The sequence below is a fragment of the Borostomias antarcticus genome (assembly GCF_949987555.1).
Source record: "Borostomias antarcticus genome assembly, chromosome: 18".
Lineage (NCBI taxonomy): Eukaryota > Metazoa > Chordata > Actinopteri > Stomiiformes > Stomiidae > Borostomias > Borostomias antarcticus.
In genome coordinates, this window is record NC_140251.1 from 17729368 (window position 1) to 17746416 (window position 17049).

Sequence of the window (17049 nt, forward strand, 5' to 3'; positions counted from 1 at the left end):
GTGTGTGTGTGTGTGTGTGTGTGTGTGTGTGTGGGTTGGTGCTAATAACATGGTTGGCTGAACAGGTGCATTTGCCTGTAGAGCAATTATCTGCTATCATTATGACATGATGAGATTCCCCAGGCTCAACATACAAATGGCTAGCAAATGCCGTGAGTGTGTGTGTGTGTGTGTGGGTGTGTGTGTGTGGGTGTGTGTGTGTGGGTGTGTGTTTATGCCCTACAGTGTCAGACCTTGACATACCTGTACCGTACCTGAAAGATGCAGCAACAGGTGTCACTTGTGTTAATCTAATTCTATACATGTGTGTGTATATGTGTGTGTGTCACAGGGGATGCAGATGGGGACACAGGAGATGGAGGAGATGGGGTTGAAGTTCTGCCAGAGTCTGATCTCCCTGAGGAGGAACACCATCCTGTACACCCAGAAAACCACCCTGTACACCAGCGGCCAGGCGGCGGCCATTTTGGACCTGGACGACGGCATCCTCGACCACAAGTCACACAAGTAAGTGCCTGCGTGTATGTGTGTGTGTGTGTGTGTGGTGGGTGTGTTTGCAAGATAAAGAGTGCTTTCTGCGTTCCTTACACCTGGAAAAAAGCGTATACAAAAGCCTAAATTGTATTAATAATGGTTTATTCTCATAGAAAAGCAGCTCCTTGTGATCTCATTGCACTCTATTGTTTGATAAATCATTGAATCAGTCGGCGCCTTCATGAAGCCTGATTATTATGTCAGGTCACCTCATCCAAATCCCTGTAGCCTACAGACCCGCATCAAAATAGCATTTGAAATCCCTGATTAAGTGTGCCCTGAGTATGACGTGGGTTAGGGTTTCCATTTGGAAACACGGCCACTGGTTGCATTGAGCCAGACAAGCAAGCCTGCTACTCAGACTGCCGTTTGTCACTTCCTTTCAATTCATTATTCAGTTTGAACAAGCTCCCTTTGCAGCCATTTTGCGAGATGGGCGTTGCCAAGGGAATCCTCAGTGATTAGTGCATCCCCTAATCAAACACGTCGCACAGTTTAATTCAAAGGAGGCATTCAAAGGATGCTGATTGGCTGGTTGGGATTTCAATCAAGAAATCAATCTGGACGAGAGCCTTTCCAGACCATGAATTCCATTGTGAAAATTCAGATTTAGGGGCTGTAGCCAGGCTACAACCAAGCACAGATTAACAATAAAACTATTACAAAGAGTCTTTAATATTCATATTCATGAGAATGTTGAGTATATAAATGATTGCCTGGCGTTTGCATTTTGAGTATAGAGAAAACATTATTGAAAGAGTCTCAACACTCCGCCCTAGATTTTGGGTTTTTTCTAGACGGAAGTTAAATTCACTTGCTGTAGGAGCTTAACCCATGTACTGCCATTGGCTAAATGGCTATTGATTTGTAACAAATTAAATGTTTTTGTGAACATACTGACTTGCACTCCCCAGCAACTTGATTTAGGGTTATCCACAAGAAAATAAAATGTTTTCTTTTTAAGTGCTCATTCTCTAGAGGGTTGCACATATTTTCTCTCTAGAGGGTTTATGTATTTTTGCTCTTGTGAATAAGGACGTGTCTCTCATGGGTATAATTTTCAAATGAGGCCATTGTGTTATATTGCGCAATTCCTTTATTCAACACGTCTCATAAAGAGAACATCTTGTTTTTGTTAAGGAAGATGACATTAAGTTGCCCTCCAAATAAGCTTTCTATGTGAATTAGAACAACAAACATGCGGGATTATCATGTCATTTCATTTCAAACCTTTATTTATACTGAGGTTTCCCTCATTTACAGTGTTGACAAGTTCACACAGATTAACAACAACAAATAACAACAGAACAAATACAGTATACAATCATAATAATTAAAAACAATTACAGGTCGATTACAGGTAATCATCATTTGGATGTACAGTACAGTAGTGTATGCCTGCTATCTAACACCGTGTCCTAACTGCTTGCGACGCGAGCAACAGAACGCAACATCGCATGCTTGCTGTCCTAACTGAAACCGTTAAATTTCCTGTTCTGTTACGTCATTTGTCTATATTCCCAACTGAAGACAGTTAAAGAACTAACGCCTGTCAACGTGAGTGACAGGAGTATAATAGGAACAGGGCGAGCGTCAAAAGGGCAGTTAAAACGTCGCGCTGCGTCGCTCGCATCCAGTTAGGACATAACAATAGAAAACAAAGCAATGGAACGCATTTTGTCGCTGACGCTCGCTCTCGTCGCGTGTAGTTAGGACACGGTGTAAGGCTTATTTTCCTATCCCTGATGTGCTTCAGCACTTTACTGTATATGTGGTTGTTTTTGTGCCCCGGAGTCTTTTCAACACTGTGTTTAAATAAAATATATTTTGATAATATTCTCACTTCATTTTTAGTCTGAAAAGGGGTGGGCGTCTTTGTGCGAGTGCTTGTGTATTGATGCGCTCTGTTATACATCTCTGCCGCTCACAGAGCAGGTTTGATCTGGCTCTTCTGACAGGGAGCCAGCTGTTGTCAGCCCATCTTTCAGGCAGAGGAGAGAGGCCTCCGCCACCTCCACAGATCCTACAGGAACATTATGCAGGCTAATGTCACCCCCACCTCCCCGGCACCCACGTCTCCTGCTGCCTCCCACCAGCACTCCAGTCACCTCAGGAGACCCGGCCCTGCCAGCGCCACACAACGCAAAGACTACGACTGAGGGGAGATACGGCGCTGTGTGAGAGGGAGGGATAATATGTTACGTCCCCTACTACGATGTAATAATAGTGTAATAAAGGTGTAATAGCTAGGGGGAGGGGAACGCAACAGCCTGTGTCTAGACCCTCTGAGCCGATGTAATTACAGTAATCATGGATGTGGTGCTGTTCAGAACCAGGCAGTACAACCAAAATGTATCTTTTGTAGCGTGTTCTAGGGTTAGACCTATGACTATGACTAGGTATAATTTATGATTATACCGCGGTTATCACAAATATGAAGGAAAATGGATTTAATACATTAAATCAACTCGTATATGGGGTATATATTCTGTACAGGGAAACAGAACCTTTATCAATAGTCTTAATTTATCAATCTTTCTGCAGGAGGAGGTCTTGACTCAATCAAGTGACCTAAGATCATTTGATGATGCTCGGGCGTGGTCAAAAGTTAATATTTATTGAAGTTATAATAATCAATTATCAAAATAATATTATAACAATTCAATAATAGATGAAAAAACACATGTGGCGATATGAAAACAGCAGAAATGAAAAGAATGATATAGATTGTAGATTAACACAGCCTATCCTAAATCCTCTAAACTTAAAGGACAATGCTCGTTTTTGACAACCTGGACCTTATTTACGACATATTATAAGACGTTTGACTCACCGAGATCACTTTGGTGTAGTTCGGAGGCATGTAGAAGAAATTAAAAATTCAGCGCGAGCCAGTATATCCATGTAATGGCGGTGGTCGGGGCACTTAGAATGCAGTTTCAAAAAATCTATTTTCTGCCGCGAAACGGTTTTCATCAATCTGTCTTTATGAATCGCTAGTTGTGCTTACATAGAGCATAGGCCTGTTGTGGTTTTTCACATGCCTCTGTAATATGATCTTTAGAAACGTCTTTCGAAACGAAATAGCTTCCTCACACTTGCTCCAGCACGCATGCGCACAGCGCGCAATCGTTGCTCCAGCACGCTGTGCGCATGCGTGCTGGAGCAAGTGAGGAAGCTATTTCATGTCTAAAGACGTTTCTAAAGATCATATTACAGAGGCATGTGAAAAACCACAACAGGCCTATGCTCTGTAAGCACAACTAGCGATTCATAAAGACAGATTGATGAAAACCGTTTCGCGGCAGAAAATAGATTTATAGAAACTGCATTCTAAGTGCCCCGACCACCGCCATTACATGGATATACTGGCTCGCGCTGGATTTTAAATTTCTTGTACATGCCTCCGAACTACACCAAAGTGATCTCGGTGAGTCAAACGTCTTATATGTCGTAAATAAGGTCCAGGTTGTCAAAAACGAGCATTGTCCTTTTAACAACACTTGACATCTCACCACATTAAAGAGAATGCTGGATGCAACCTTACACCGTGTCCTAACTGCTAGCGACGTGAGCAATAGAACGCGACATCGCGTGCTTGCTGTCCTAACTGAATCCGTTAAATTTAAAGTTCTGTTACGTCACTTGTCTATATTCCCAACTGAAGACAGTTAAAGAACGAACGCCTGTCAACGCGAGTGACAGGAGGAAAATAGGAACAGGGCGAGCATCAAAAGGGCAGTTAAAACATCACACCGCTTCGCGCTGCGTCGCTCGCGTCCAGTTAGGACATAACAATAGAAAACAAAGCAATGGAACGCATTGTCGCTGACGCTCGCTTGTGTCGCGTGTAGTTAGGACACAGTGTTACGAGTGGTGCGGAAGCGTGTTGTCCGGAGGTGTTGTCTGGCTCGAAGCATGGAGGCACGTGACTGATGGTCGCTCGGTTCGATGAAGGGAGCAGCGCGCCTGTGCTCTCGTCGAAACAGTGAGTGTTGCTGTGCGAACGTTGATGTTCACAGAGGTTAAAGTTCAGTTTCAGAGTTCACAAGTTGCAGATGTCATTCTAAACCTCTGCTCTCGCCAGAGAAAATTGTTTGAAGAGTTTGTGGAAATTCCTAAGACCCTGGTGTCGACTACAGAAATCCTAAATAGCAGTTAGGCATTCCACAGATACAGGCTGATTTCATCAACCAGACCCTGGCAGTTGAGTTACTGGAGAGGTGAGAGCACACAAGAGAGTACACGAGAGAACCTGAGAGAGAGGCTTCCTGTCTGATCTCTATTTAAGTAGAGAGGAGATAAGGTGTGTCCTGTTTGCATAGACGGGCACCGATTGGTGACTTGATCACCCAGTGACCCCCGCTCCCATCGTAAAACGGGGGAACCAAGGTTCCCTTAGGGGTCTGGAATCATAAAATATCCCGGTTATGGTTTCAACATTATATTACATTGATATGATATGATATTTCCCCAACATGCATAATCAACTGATTCATGATTTTAGCTTTAGATTGATACCAAACATGGCTAGGTGGACTTAGCAGCATAGAATCAATCATTTATAACACAGTAACACTTGGTTACAAATACAATTACTCAATAACTTTATTCCCAGGGCTTATTCTTGTGGTGGCTGCATCACATGGTTGGGATGAAGCAATTTCACTTTATTAAAGAAACGAGACAAAGTAATTCCTTTGTCTCACTTGTGTGAGAAATACACAAGACTACAAAACTACAAAGGGGGGGAACAACTAGACAATAACTGACTTAAGAGGGCAGGAGATAAGGGAACCAGGGAGAAGGACTGAAGGGTGCCACTAAGAAGCACAGCCCTAACTTCCCTAAACCTCTACCCTATAGACTCCAACAACCTCCAACTGAAAACAGAGCTAGTGACCCCAACTAGCCATCAATCTAAGCCTAAACCGGAACCTTACCTACCTGCTAAAAAAGACGTGGCAGCCGCTCACTCCTACCTAGTGTGTTTAACAGAGGGTTACCTACGTGGTGAAAAACAGTACACGGTAAACCCAAACACAACTAGAACTAAGGTAGGTAGACTATCAAAAAGGGAGAAACATAAACAGTAGGCTATAAGACAAACTAGTGCTGTGTTCACACTGGGCGCGGCAAGAAAATTTGCGCTGCCCAGTTTGCCCAATCTCGCTGCCGGATCAATGGGTTGCCACGCGAATCCGCCACAGAAAGTTAAAAAAAAATAACTGTTAGGAATGTCGCCGTGCGGCGAATCCTGGCCGCCGCGCCGCCGGGTTCGACGATTCGCGCCGCCTGTGCCGCCCGCCGCCCGGTTCACGCGAATTGTATTGACTTTCTATGTAAACTCGCCACGCCGCTGGAAAAAATTGCACCCGGTGTGAACACAGCATAAGGGTCTGGAACCAGCAGAGTACTCACAAGGTCTATCAAAAGGTCAAACAGCAAACCACATTCAAACATACCCCTCTGTCTCCCTCTAACAAACAGGGAACACAAACACATATATATAGAGGGGGAAGGCCGCCCGCTGATTGGGCAGGAGATGATTGTGGAGCTGATTGATGATGGCAAACAGGTGGTTGCAGTGGCAGTCAGGAGGTTGGCAGGAGACAATGATGATTGACAGGACGAATGATGAATGACAAGGGAGGGAGCACACAGCATGGACAGACACCTAGGGGAGACAAATATGAAGAGTAACAAAGCACAAGACAGACACAACCACACAATCTGTAACATAAGACTTCCATCTGAATAAGGAATAATATCAAAGCGGTGAGATTGTATCGCATTGATATTTATCAGAATATCAAAGTCAGGTAAGCAGGATTTTATATCAGGAAAGTGGAATGCTAAGGCCAATTGTGTTTCGTTCTGGGATAGGCACTTGGCAGAATGATTGGATGTAATTGCCAGCCTTTAACACTAATATGGTGATGTCCTTTGTGGATGGACTGTGCACAGCTAGGGCATCGGCTGGGATGCCACCAGCTCCCAAACTCAACAACCCAAAAACAATCACGAAGGTATACCTCCACTCTAGAGATTCATTCAAGCCGATTGATTTGGACTTTTCAGGAAAGTGTCTAAAATTCTACCTGCTCTCTGGTACACTCCAGTCTAACTTTATTTCCAGTCTTAGAAGTAACACGAGGCCACTTTTCTATTCACTATACTTTCTGGAAGGGCGGGAGTCCATTCTGACTGGATGATGCCATGTTTTTCCCAGTTCTGGTAGATTGTGGGAAACAGTATTTGGGGGGAGAGGCTTCAATCAGGGCTGCTGATCCATTTGTATCCAACCAAGTTTCAGTCAGAAACATACAGGGGCGAATTCACTAAAGCGGAATTGCGGCCATTAATTGCACCATTACATTGAGCGTCAGTTGCTCCAGCTATGTGCTCCGTTTTAAAAACCTATTCACTAAAGACATTGCACTAATAATATCCCAGCGCAAATACGCCCATTCGGTGTTTGCGGCTGAGTGCAATTTGCTGCTGATATAGGAAATGACTATAAAAAATGCGCGTACAACTCGTATACATATCATTGGACGATGGCAGACAGAAAAAGAAAGATACAATTTTCAGACAGCGAACTTGAAGGCCTCACGGACGAGGTTCAAAAACATGTCTCACAGCTTTCCACAAAAAATATCACGACTGCAGCAAAAAATCATATTTGGGGTTTAATTTCCCAATCAGTCAGTGCCATTGGTGTGTGTACACGCGGAAGACTGGAAACGGAGGTGGAATGATTAGAAAAGACGAACAAAGGAAAAATGGTAATTTAATGTTATGCAAGATAAAGCACGCTACGATGATCTAGCAGACTTTTGGGGGAGTGTATAACATTGCCCCACCGGTACGATCTAGGCATCGTTACGGCTTTTCAGGATTCCAAATGTGCACTCAATCACACCGCGCGTCCTGATGTGAGCCCGGTACGCCGCCTCTCCAACGTTGGAAGGATTACGCACGGGACTCATCATCCATGGCTTAAGATGATACCTTTCCTATGATACAAAAGCAAAATATTTTCTTTGTCTGGGTGGAGACCATCAGGTTTCAGTAGGCTAGGCCTCTCCCAGAACAGGACGAAGTTGGAGATGAAGGGGACTCCTATGGAAGAGCAGTCGTCCTGTAGCTACAGTAAGTGTGAAGCTAGAACAGTCTGGGCCATCTCTCAGCACCCCTTTGGTATGTAGGGAGGGGCCAGAGATGAGGATCAGTTTTCCAGTGTCTAGCAGGGAATTTATCAGTGCTTTTAAAACTTCTGACTGCCGGGCTCTGATGTCATTTGTTCTTATGTACAAGATGATGGATTCGGCCTTGGTGTAGTTATGTCGTGGAGGTTTGGTTCCATCCGAATAGTTAACTACCGCCTCCAAGCAACCAATCGGAGCTACGCTTGTTTGCTCTGGTTCAAGTCCAGTATAACAGTAATGTAGCTCCTTTGTATTCATTAGCATTAATCTCTTTGAACTATAGTCAGGAACTCCTGAGATGTGCTTTAGAAATGGTTTGTTTTAGGAATCAGCTTAATTACCCGGGGCCTTGTTTTAACGTCACACCTTCTGGTCTGGGAGAGGAGGCAGGAACAAAGACTCGAGCCCCAGGCCTGGCACATTGGCAAGAATAGAAACAGATGGAGGACTGTCAGGTGATATTTGGGCTACGGAGTGATGAATGTTCTTAGATCGAGTCGGAAAACATTTGTGGATTAGGTTTGTGGAGTTGTGGATACTTTGTTTGCCCTATAATGATTTTCCGCCATACAGTATTATTGATGTTTTACATTCCTCCCTCTCTCCCCCCTCTCTCTGTCTTTCTCTCTCTCTTCAAATCAAACTTTATTGGTATAGCACATTTCATACACAGAGGCAACACAATGCCTCAAAATGCTCTTGGCTACGTTTACAGTAATATGGTTTCATTTTAAGACAGCTTTTTAAAACGAAAATGATATCCGTCCACACAAGCATTATAGTACCATTTCAGAATGAATCTCTGTCCATACTAACACGCCATGAAAGTGCATATCACATGACCATTCACGTGCACTGGGCATGCACATGCCGGTATAAACAGGAAGCAGATTGTCTCCTCTAATGGCTAACGTTATTTCATGGGCTTGCTTGACTGCCTCAATGGCTGGGTAGTATGTTAGCTAGCAAGCCAGCAAAGCCCATATCACCGGTCAGATAATGTTCTTAGCATAAGTCAATGGAGTGCATCCATGGGCATCGGAATGGAAATGAAAGTGGGTGAGACACCAAAAGGGGGGAGTCTGGGGACCCTCCCCCTGAAAATTTTGAAGCAAAGAAATGCCAATTCCTGTATTCTAGAGCATTTTTACAGGTGGTTCGATACTTTTATCTGGCTATAACAAGAGGAGAAATGTCAAATAATGCAGTATATATATAGATACAGTATATATATATATATATTCATTTATATTTCCTGAACAAATTTAACATACTTAATAACATAGTATCCAGAGCCCTAGAGAGAAAGAGAGCTGGCAAGCTTTCATAATGCTGCCAACAAAAGTCAAATTTACCTGCGACTCTCTCTCTCTCCCTGTCTGTTCCTGAACTGGCGGTGTGTCACTTGTTGTCTGCTCTGCTGCCTAATGACATAATAACATTTCCATATTGTAATATACTTATAATTATACAAGGACACCGGACTAACGTTTAGTGTGACTTTAATCGTTGCTCTTCTGGTACCGAAGCCCGTAAGGAACATACTGTGCGCATGACACAGAATTAGCAGATAAAGCAATCTACTACACTCCTCCCCTTTAGCAATAAACTTCCAACCATAATGCACTGGTTCTCAAACAATAACCATAACAATGAATGACCTAAGAACATGTCAACTCTACCTACTGGGTTGATGTAGACTGACCAACCCAGCACAAATCCAGGGGATTATTCTGCCCCGAAGGCGGACTTGTGTTCTATGCTAACCTCAACCAATGTTCTCTGTACTGTATTCTGCCAGAACGGCACCGTCTCTGTAACATCAGCATAACTAAAGGTCAAGCCTTTCAGGTGGTCTACGTTGTCGCACCGGATTGCGTCTCTCATGAACCTCAGGAGGAGGACCAGGTTGCTCTGGTGGGTCAGGCTCGTTGTCCTGTCCACATGTCCAGTCTGGAGCAATGTCCTCTGGGTCAGTGGTGTTCTTGTCACTGTCTACAGGAGTGTTAGACCGCAGCAAATGATCCACATGAACACTGACCTGGCGATGACCCACCTGTACTGTGTAGGTTAATGGGCCTTTGCGGTGGAGAATAACACCTGAGTTCCACAGGCGTTTAGAATGGCGGAAATCACGCACTTTCACCTTCTCCCCCTCACTGAAGTGTCTGACCGGCTTAGAGCGCTTGTCATGAGCCTTCTTCTGCTGTAGTTGATGCTTAACCACAGTGTCTGAAAGGCCTGGCTTCAGTAGCATTAGGCGGGTGCGGGGCTGGCGTCTCAGAAACAGTTCAGCTGGTGTACGTTCAGTCACTGTGTGGGGCGTGTTTCTGTAACTGAACAAGAAGCGGGCCAGCCTCTGGTGAGTAGGTACAGACTGAACCTCCTGTTTGGTCCACGCTTTCTTGAAGGTCTGCACAGCTCTTTCAGCAGCTCCGTTTGAGGCTGGGTGATAAGGCGGAGACAGCGTGTGTCTCACCGCATTGTTTTTCAGGAACGTCTCAAACAGTGCTGAAGTGAAGGGAGGGCCGTTGTCTGACACTAGCTCCTTAGGAAGGCCATAAGCTGCAAACAAGTGTCTCAGTAAGTCAATGGTCTTTTCGGCTGTCATCAGCTGAGTAGGGAACACCTCCATCCACTTAGAGTGAACATCTGTGACCACCAGGAAGTGCTGTTTGTTTATCTCAGCGTAATCCACATGAATACGCTCCCATGGCGCAGTAGCCCAGGACCATGGATAGAGGGGCGCAGCAGCAGGCTTGTTGCGGACTGCTTCACAGGGCGAGCACTGACTTACACACTGCTGTATATCCTGGTCAAGCCCCGGCCACCACAGGTAACTCCTGGCAAGAGCTTTCATTCGAGTGATTCCTGGATGACTCTCATGTAGATCTGAGATCAACCTCTGTCTGAACTTGGGCGGCACCACTACTCTAGATCCCCAGAGTACACATCCTTGATCAGTAGAGAGTTGTTCTTTCTTGTCGGTGTAGTGACGGAGGTTAGGGTCACTCACATACGCTGGCCAGCCGGCCAGTGTCAAGTCCATCACCTTGGATAGGACTGGGTCACGTCTGGTTTCCTCTGCTATGTCTGAAGCAGAGAGGGGCAGCTCGTCAATGAGTGAGATCTGGAAAACAGCTGCATTGTCTTGACCATCTGAGTCACTCTTGCATGGTAGCCTTGATAAGGCATCTGCATTGGCGTGGTCACCTGATCTTCTGTACTCAATGACGTAGTCGTAGGCTAATAGTATCAGAGCCCACCTTTGCATGCGGAGAGCGGCCAGTGTTGGGACAGGAGATTTGGGCCCCAGAATGGCGAGGAGAGGCTTGTGATCTGTCAGCAACTGGAATTCTCTTCCATACAGATACTTGTGAAATTTCTTCACGCCATAGATTATGCTCAAAGCCTCTTTTTCAATTTGAGCATAGTTATGCTCACTGGGTGTGAGTGTTCGTGAGGCAAAGGCGATCGGGAGTTCTTCACCTGAGGGTAGGACATGCGAGATGACGGCTCCAACTCCATATGGAGAAGCGTCACATGCCAGTCGCAACTTCTTCTCTGGGTCGTAGTGCGCGAGCCACTTGCTCTGTAGTAGGCGCTGTTTGCATGTCTGAAATGCCTCTTCACATTGTGAGGACCATGTCCATTTCATGTCAGCCTGCAGTAGTTGGTGAAGAGGGTGCAAGATCGTTGACAGGTTTGCTACAAACTTGCCATAGTAGTTTAGGAGACCCAAAAATGACCTCAGCTCTGAGACATTACTGGGCGCTGGTGCACTGACAATGGCCTCCACCTTGCTGTTTGTTGGGTGCTGACCTTGTTCATCGATCTTGTAGCCAAGATACTCCACTGAGTCTTTGAGAAACTCACATTTTGACTGTTTCACTCTCACTCCACATTTTTCCAGCTTGCTCATAACTTTGTCCAGTACGGCTATGTGTTCTTCCATTGTGGGGGCCGTCACCAGAATGTCGTCCAGAAAACACACCACGTTGTCTATGCCATGTAAGATCTGGTCCATTGTTCTCTGGAAGACCGCAGGGGCTGTTGAGATTCCATAGGCCAGACGATGGTACTTGTACAGGCCCTTGTGAGTATTGATGACTAGATACTGCTCTGACTCTGAGTCTAGCATCAACTGCTGATACGCAAACGACAGGTCAAGCTTACTGAAAACCTTACCCCCAGCCAGGGTGGCAAACAGATCCTCAACATTGGGCAGTGGATATTCTTCCTTCTGAATGCACTGATTTATTGTGACCTTGTAGTCCCCGCATATCCTCACACTTCGGTCTTTCTTGGGCACAACCACAATAGGGGCAGCCCAGTCACTCCGGTCCACTTTTGAGATGATGCCATTTTTTTCTAGGCATTCTAGTTCCTTCTCTACTGATTCTTTTAGAGCGTAGGGGACTGGGCGTGGCTTGTGAAACCTAGGCATGGCTCCATCTTGAACTCTGACCTTTGCTTGGAAACCCTCCATCTTTCCATAGCCATCTTTGAACAGTCCTTTGTGTGTCTCCAGCAGGGCTGTGAGTGTAGGTGGAGTCACAGGCTTGTCACCTTTCACACTGAAGATCTCTGCCCAGTTCAGTTTTATGTGTTTCAGCCAGTTGCGGCCCAGCAGGGCTGTCTTCTCACCTTTCACTATGAGCAGGGGTAGCGTCCACTCCTTTCCTTCATATCTGACTGGTACCTGTATTTGCCCTAACACAGGAATCCTGTCCCCTGTGTATGATGAGAGACGGACTGCTGCTGGCTGGAGAGGGCACTGTTTCAGATTTTCTCTGTAGACATGTTCAGGAACTATAGTAACTGAAGCACCAGTGTCCAACTGCATACTAACTGGTTTTCCTGCTAACTCCATTTCCACATAGATTCCATCATTGTGTTTTTCAACTGTGTGTATGTTGAATAGATCCACTGTCTCAACTACCTCTTCCTCCTCTTCCTCTGACACATTGTGAGCATTTCCTGTGTGTTTTGCACCTTTACATACCCTCTGCACGTGTCCTGTCTTTCCACAATTGTGGCACTTCTCATTGATGAATCTACAGTCACCCGGCCTGTGATTTTCTCTTCCACACCGGTAACAACTTTGCTTTGCTTCGCCTGAGGTGTACTGTGTCTTTGCGTTCCCTTGAGAGCGAGACTGGGTCTTGGGAGCGCGTTTTGGACGCCTTTGGTCTACTTGGTGAACCTTCTGACGTTCCGAGTGCTCCGATAGCTCCATTGTGTCCTTGTGGGCAAGCTCGAGTCCAAAGGCAATATCACAGGCTTTCTTGAATGTCAGATCCTTTTCTGTCAAAAGCCGTCTGTGATATGTTTCACCTGTGAGACCACACACAAACCGATCTCGGAGAGCATCATCCAGAAACAGTCCAAACTCACATGAACTTGCTAACCGTTTCAAAGCAAGGATGTAGTCTGCCAGCGCTTCTCCCTGGTTCTGCTGACGCTTGTAGAATCTGAAGCGTTCAGCGATTAGAATGGGTTTAGGTTTAAAATGGGCTGACAACGCCTCCGTGAGCTGGGCATAAGTCAGTTCCACACATTTCTTAGGCTCTACGAGACTCTTCAGTAATCTGTATTCCGTTGCACCCAAAATACTGAGAAACACATTTGCTTTCTTCTCATCTTTTATTTCATTTGCAGCGAGCCAATGCTCAAAACGTTCCAGGTAAGACTCAAAATCCTCCTTTGTTGATTCAAACTCCGGTACCCGTCCAATAGCAGACATTTTTCTTATTTATTTTCTCAGCAGAAAGATTTACCTGCAGAATGTCCGGTTGTTGTGTTCCTTTTTCACCACTAGTCGGCAGCAGAGCACCACTAAAATTATTTCTCTGCTCTGAGTGAAAGTCCTTCGTGAGCTAGCAACGTTTCTTGCTAACAGCCAGGCTAGCACTCGCTTGCTTTCCCTTGCAGAAAACGACGCAGGTTCCTTTTATTTCGCGGAGTTTCATTACTCCTTTCTCTTTCTCTTACTAGAAAAATCAGTTTCTAAACTCCTATTCTCGTCGCCACTGTAATATACTTATAATTATACAAGGACACCGGACTAACGTTTAGTGTGACTTTAATCGTTGCTCTTCTGGTACCGAAGCCCGTAAGGAACATACTGTGCGCATGACACAGAATTAGCAGATAAAGCAATCTACTACACATATTAGTGTTTCCACATTTCACATCATTTCACATTTCTTGAGAACATTAACCAGTTATTCTTTTAGGTAGTACAGTAGGACCCCACTCATCCGAACTTCAGAGATCCGAACCTCCCGGTCTACCGGACAGGCTTAAAAAAACTTCTTTTTCGAGCCTGCTGGTTACTGGTGGGATTTTCATTACATGCCTACTTGCATTTAAATCTGTCATAATAAATACGTACTGTATCCTACTGTGAATAAAAACAGAACTGTATGTAGACCTACATGTTGCCTGTAGGCTGTAGCCTACTGTCACATTTAATTTCTTTGTTACTTTAATGTCGAGCGCAAAACGCAAACGAGTCTGCTGCGCGAGAGCTGCATTCCTTGGTAGCCAGAAAGCGCGTCAGCAACCTGAAGCAGAGGAGCATCGAGTCATTTTTCGTTCCCAGTTAATGGACTTCAGGATGTGTTGTGGGCATGTAGATTAGCCTACTAGGCCTACTGTATTTGTTAAATAATAGCCTACAGCCTAGGCCACGTTAGCCTACATCGGTTGTTTAGGCTGCAATAGCCTAAGACACAACAACTTGTCTGTCATTTCATTTATTTATTTATTCATTTATTATCATTTGCTCTAATTGTTCTAATGTTGGGTTGTTTTTAGGCTATACCATTGTGTTCTGCGAATACAGTAGCCTATCGATGCAGCGTAGTTCTCGTTCGAGAATAAAGTACTGTATTTGATCAAAGCATGCACTCAAGTGGAAATGCGTTTATTTTATTCTAGGCTACTGTAGGCCTATTATAGGCTAGGCTGTATGAGTTTAGTTGGCTATTTGATTGCAATTTTGATGCATTTTCACAAGTAATTAAGGGTATTTATCAGTCTATTATGAGTCTATATGAAACAAGTACCACTTATTGAATTTGGTGCATTTTAACATGTTTCAGTCATCCGGACATTTCAGAGATGCGAACGTCCTTCGGTCCCGTTGAGTTCGGATAAGTGGGGTCCTACTGTATTTTATTCCATAATATTCTTACTTTGCGTTTTGGTGCAGAAAAAAAGTTATGTCCATTTTTATTTTTTCTGCCATGATGGCTGCCTGGCTGGCTACATGCACACACACACACACACACACACACACACACACACACACACACACACACACACACACACACACAGTTTGCAGGTTAGTTATTCTCCAAGTAATGTGAACATTAGAGCCAGGCATTAGCATTTGTCACAGTTTACACAACTATTAGCCCTTCTCAGTCCTGTTGCCGCATGCTCGCTCATGCCAGACAACAGTCCTTTCACCCTCCATTCACTTCGCCGTCAAAATAAATAGGTGTCGGCCTATTTAGGAGAGGCGCTCATATTTACTAAGTATAAGTGTCAGATAAACATGAAACTTCATTTACCTAAGCAAAAGGGTCTATTTAAACAAATGCTGGGTTTTGAAGCCTCAAGCTTCAAAGAGACCGCCACCACCACAGAAGAAGACTACCTCGGAAAAATAAATTCACTCGGACAGAACACGTCTAAATAAGTTATTTAATGGTAGCGCCTAGGTTTCAAAACCCAGCATTTGTTTAAATAGAACATTTTGCTTAGGTAAGTGAAGTTTAATGTTTATCTGACACTTGTAAATATGAGCGCCTCTCCTAAATAGGCCGACACCTATTTATTTTGACGGCGAAGTGAATGGAGGGTGAAAGGACTGTTGTCTGGCATGAGCGAGCATGCGACAACAGGACTGAAAATGGCTACACAATGATATTATACCAGCAACAGCTAGGCTACAAGCTGTGTACAACCTGCATTTGCTTGACTGCAAACTGTGATCATTGAAACTTTAGGCTATGCTCTGCAGTCATATGATTCTATGTGCTTTAATTAATAGAAAAACATCTTATAATGTTGAGTCGTCTTAGAGATTTACAAATGCAAACCAACAGATGGCACCAAAGGAGTGAGCCATAATAGGCTATGGGGCATTCATTTGTTGGCACAGTCTAATGACAATTGCAGCCGGGACACAGAGACCCATTTGGAAAACGTGCTCGGACCATGGCAGAGCTAGGCTACTGGTCCAGTCACGTTATCCCTAGCCTACACAGCATTATCTGGCACTAACGTTAGCTAGCTAACAGTTAGCTATGAAGATACGCTCCATCAATGCATAATGCTGCAGTAAATGGCAGGGTAAAAGCCCCAATGATGGCCTACAATGTGTTTTAAGGCTATTTTAACCGATTTATGGCAAAACTAATCTACCTTTTCTCAGTTGGTCGGGTCGACGCTCTGCTCTACTCTGCTCGGGTATACGTTAGCTGAATCCCAAATCGCGCACTTTGGCGAAAGTGCAGAGCACTTGCGGCCTTGTGGCCTTACATGCGCGTTCCCGCTAAGTCCACAAGGGCTCAGGGTAGTCCCAAAACGGAATTGCTAGGTCCACAAGTGTGCCACTGCCGCCATTTTGCACACTTTAACCGCACTTACCGAAAGTCCGCAATTTCGCGGACTTAGGAGCAGAAAATACCCACAGTCCACCGTGTCTCATGTGACACAGTGCTTGAGTGCATCCGAGTCATGATCCGAGTGCATCACACATAAATGATGACATTTGCCGATAACACAACATTTATCTTGAAATCCACATGCTGCAAACATATCCCATCCAACATAATTAAAAAATTATTATTAAATTAAAACAGACGTCAATCGGTCAATTTGCAGAGCCGAGCGGAGAGCTGAGGGGCGCATCAGAGCAGCCTCTGCGTCGGAGCGACGCGGCAGCCAATTAAAATGAAGTGGGAGGGGCATTGAGCTAAACTGGCTTGGGAATCGTTGGCACGCCGCTGGAAGTGCTGTCCCATTTAATTCACGGCCCTGCACCCTCTGGCCCTTCCAGCTGACGTCAATTAAGTGCTCAGGCCTCAGGCCGCAAGTGCGAGGGGCCGCAAGGGTGGTTTGCGCACTCAGATTGGGATTCAGCTACGTTGTCTAGACTCAGATGAAAACGCCTGCGCAGTATTGCAGGTGGAGCAAACCAAGTGTAGGCTACTACTGGGGGGGGTCCAAGTGAAATAGTGACAAAAAAATGGTACATGCTGGTAAAAAAAAAAGAAGAAAAAAAAGT

The 17049-nt window shown here is 44.9% G+C and overlaps 1 protein-coding gene across 3 annotated transcripts in view; it reads left to right on the forward strand.

Annotated features, from left to right (window-relative positions):
* agbl1 (AGBL carboxypeptidase 1) overlaps positions 1-17049 on the forward strand; it is a 224354-nt gene that overhangs the window by 191478 nt on the left and 15827 nt on the right. For all 3 annotated transcript variants that reach the window (XM_084453042.1, XM_084453041.1, XM_084453043.1), the window contains one exon: positions 332-507. In XM_084453042.1, the coding sequence (XP_084309168.1) occupies positions 332-507 (176 nt within the window). The remainder of the gene's footprint in view (positions 1-331; positions 508-17049) is intronic.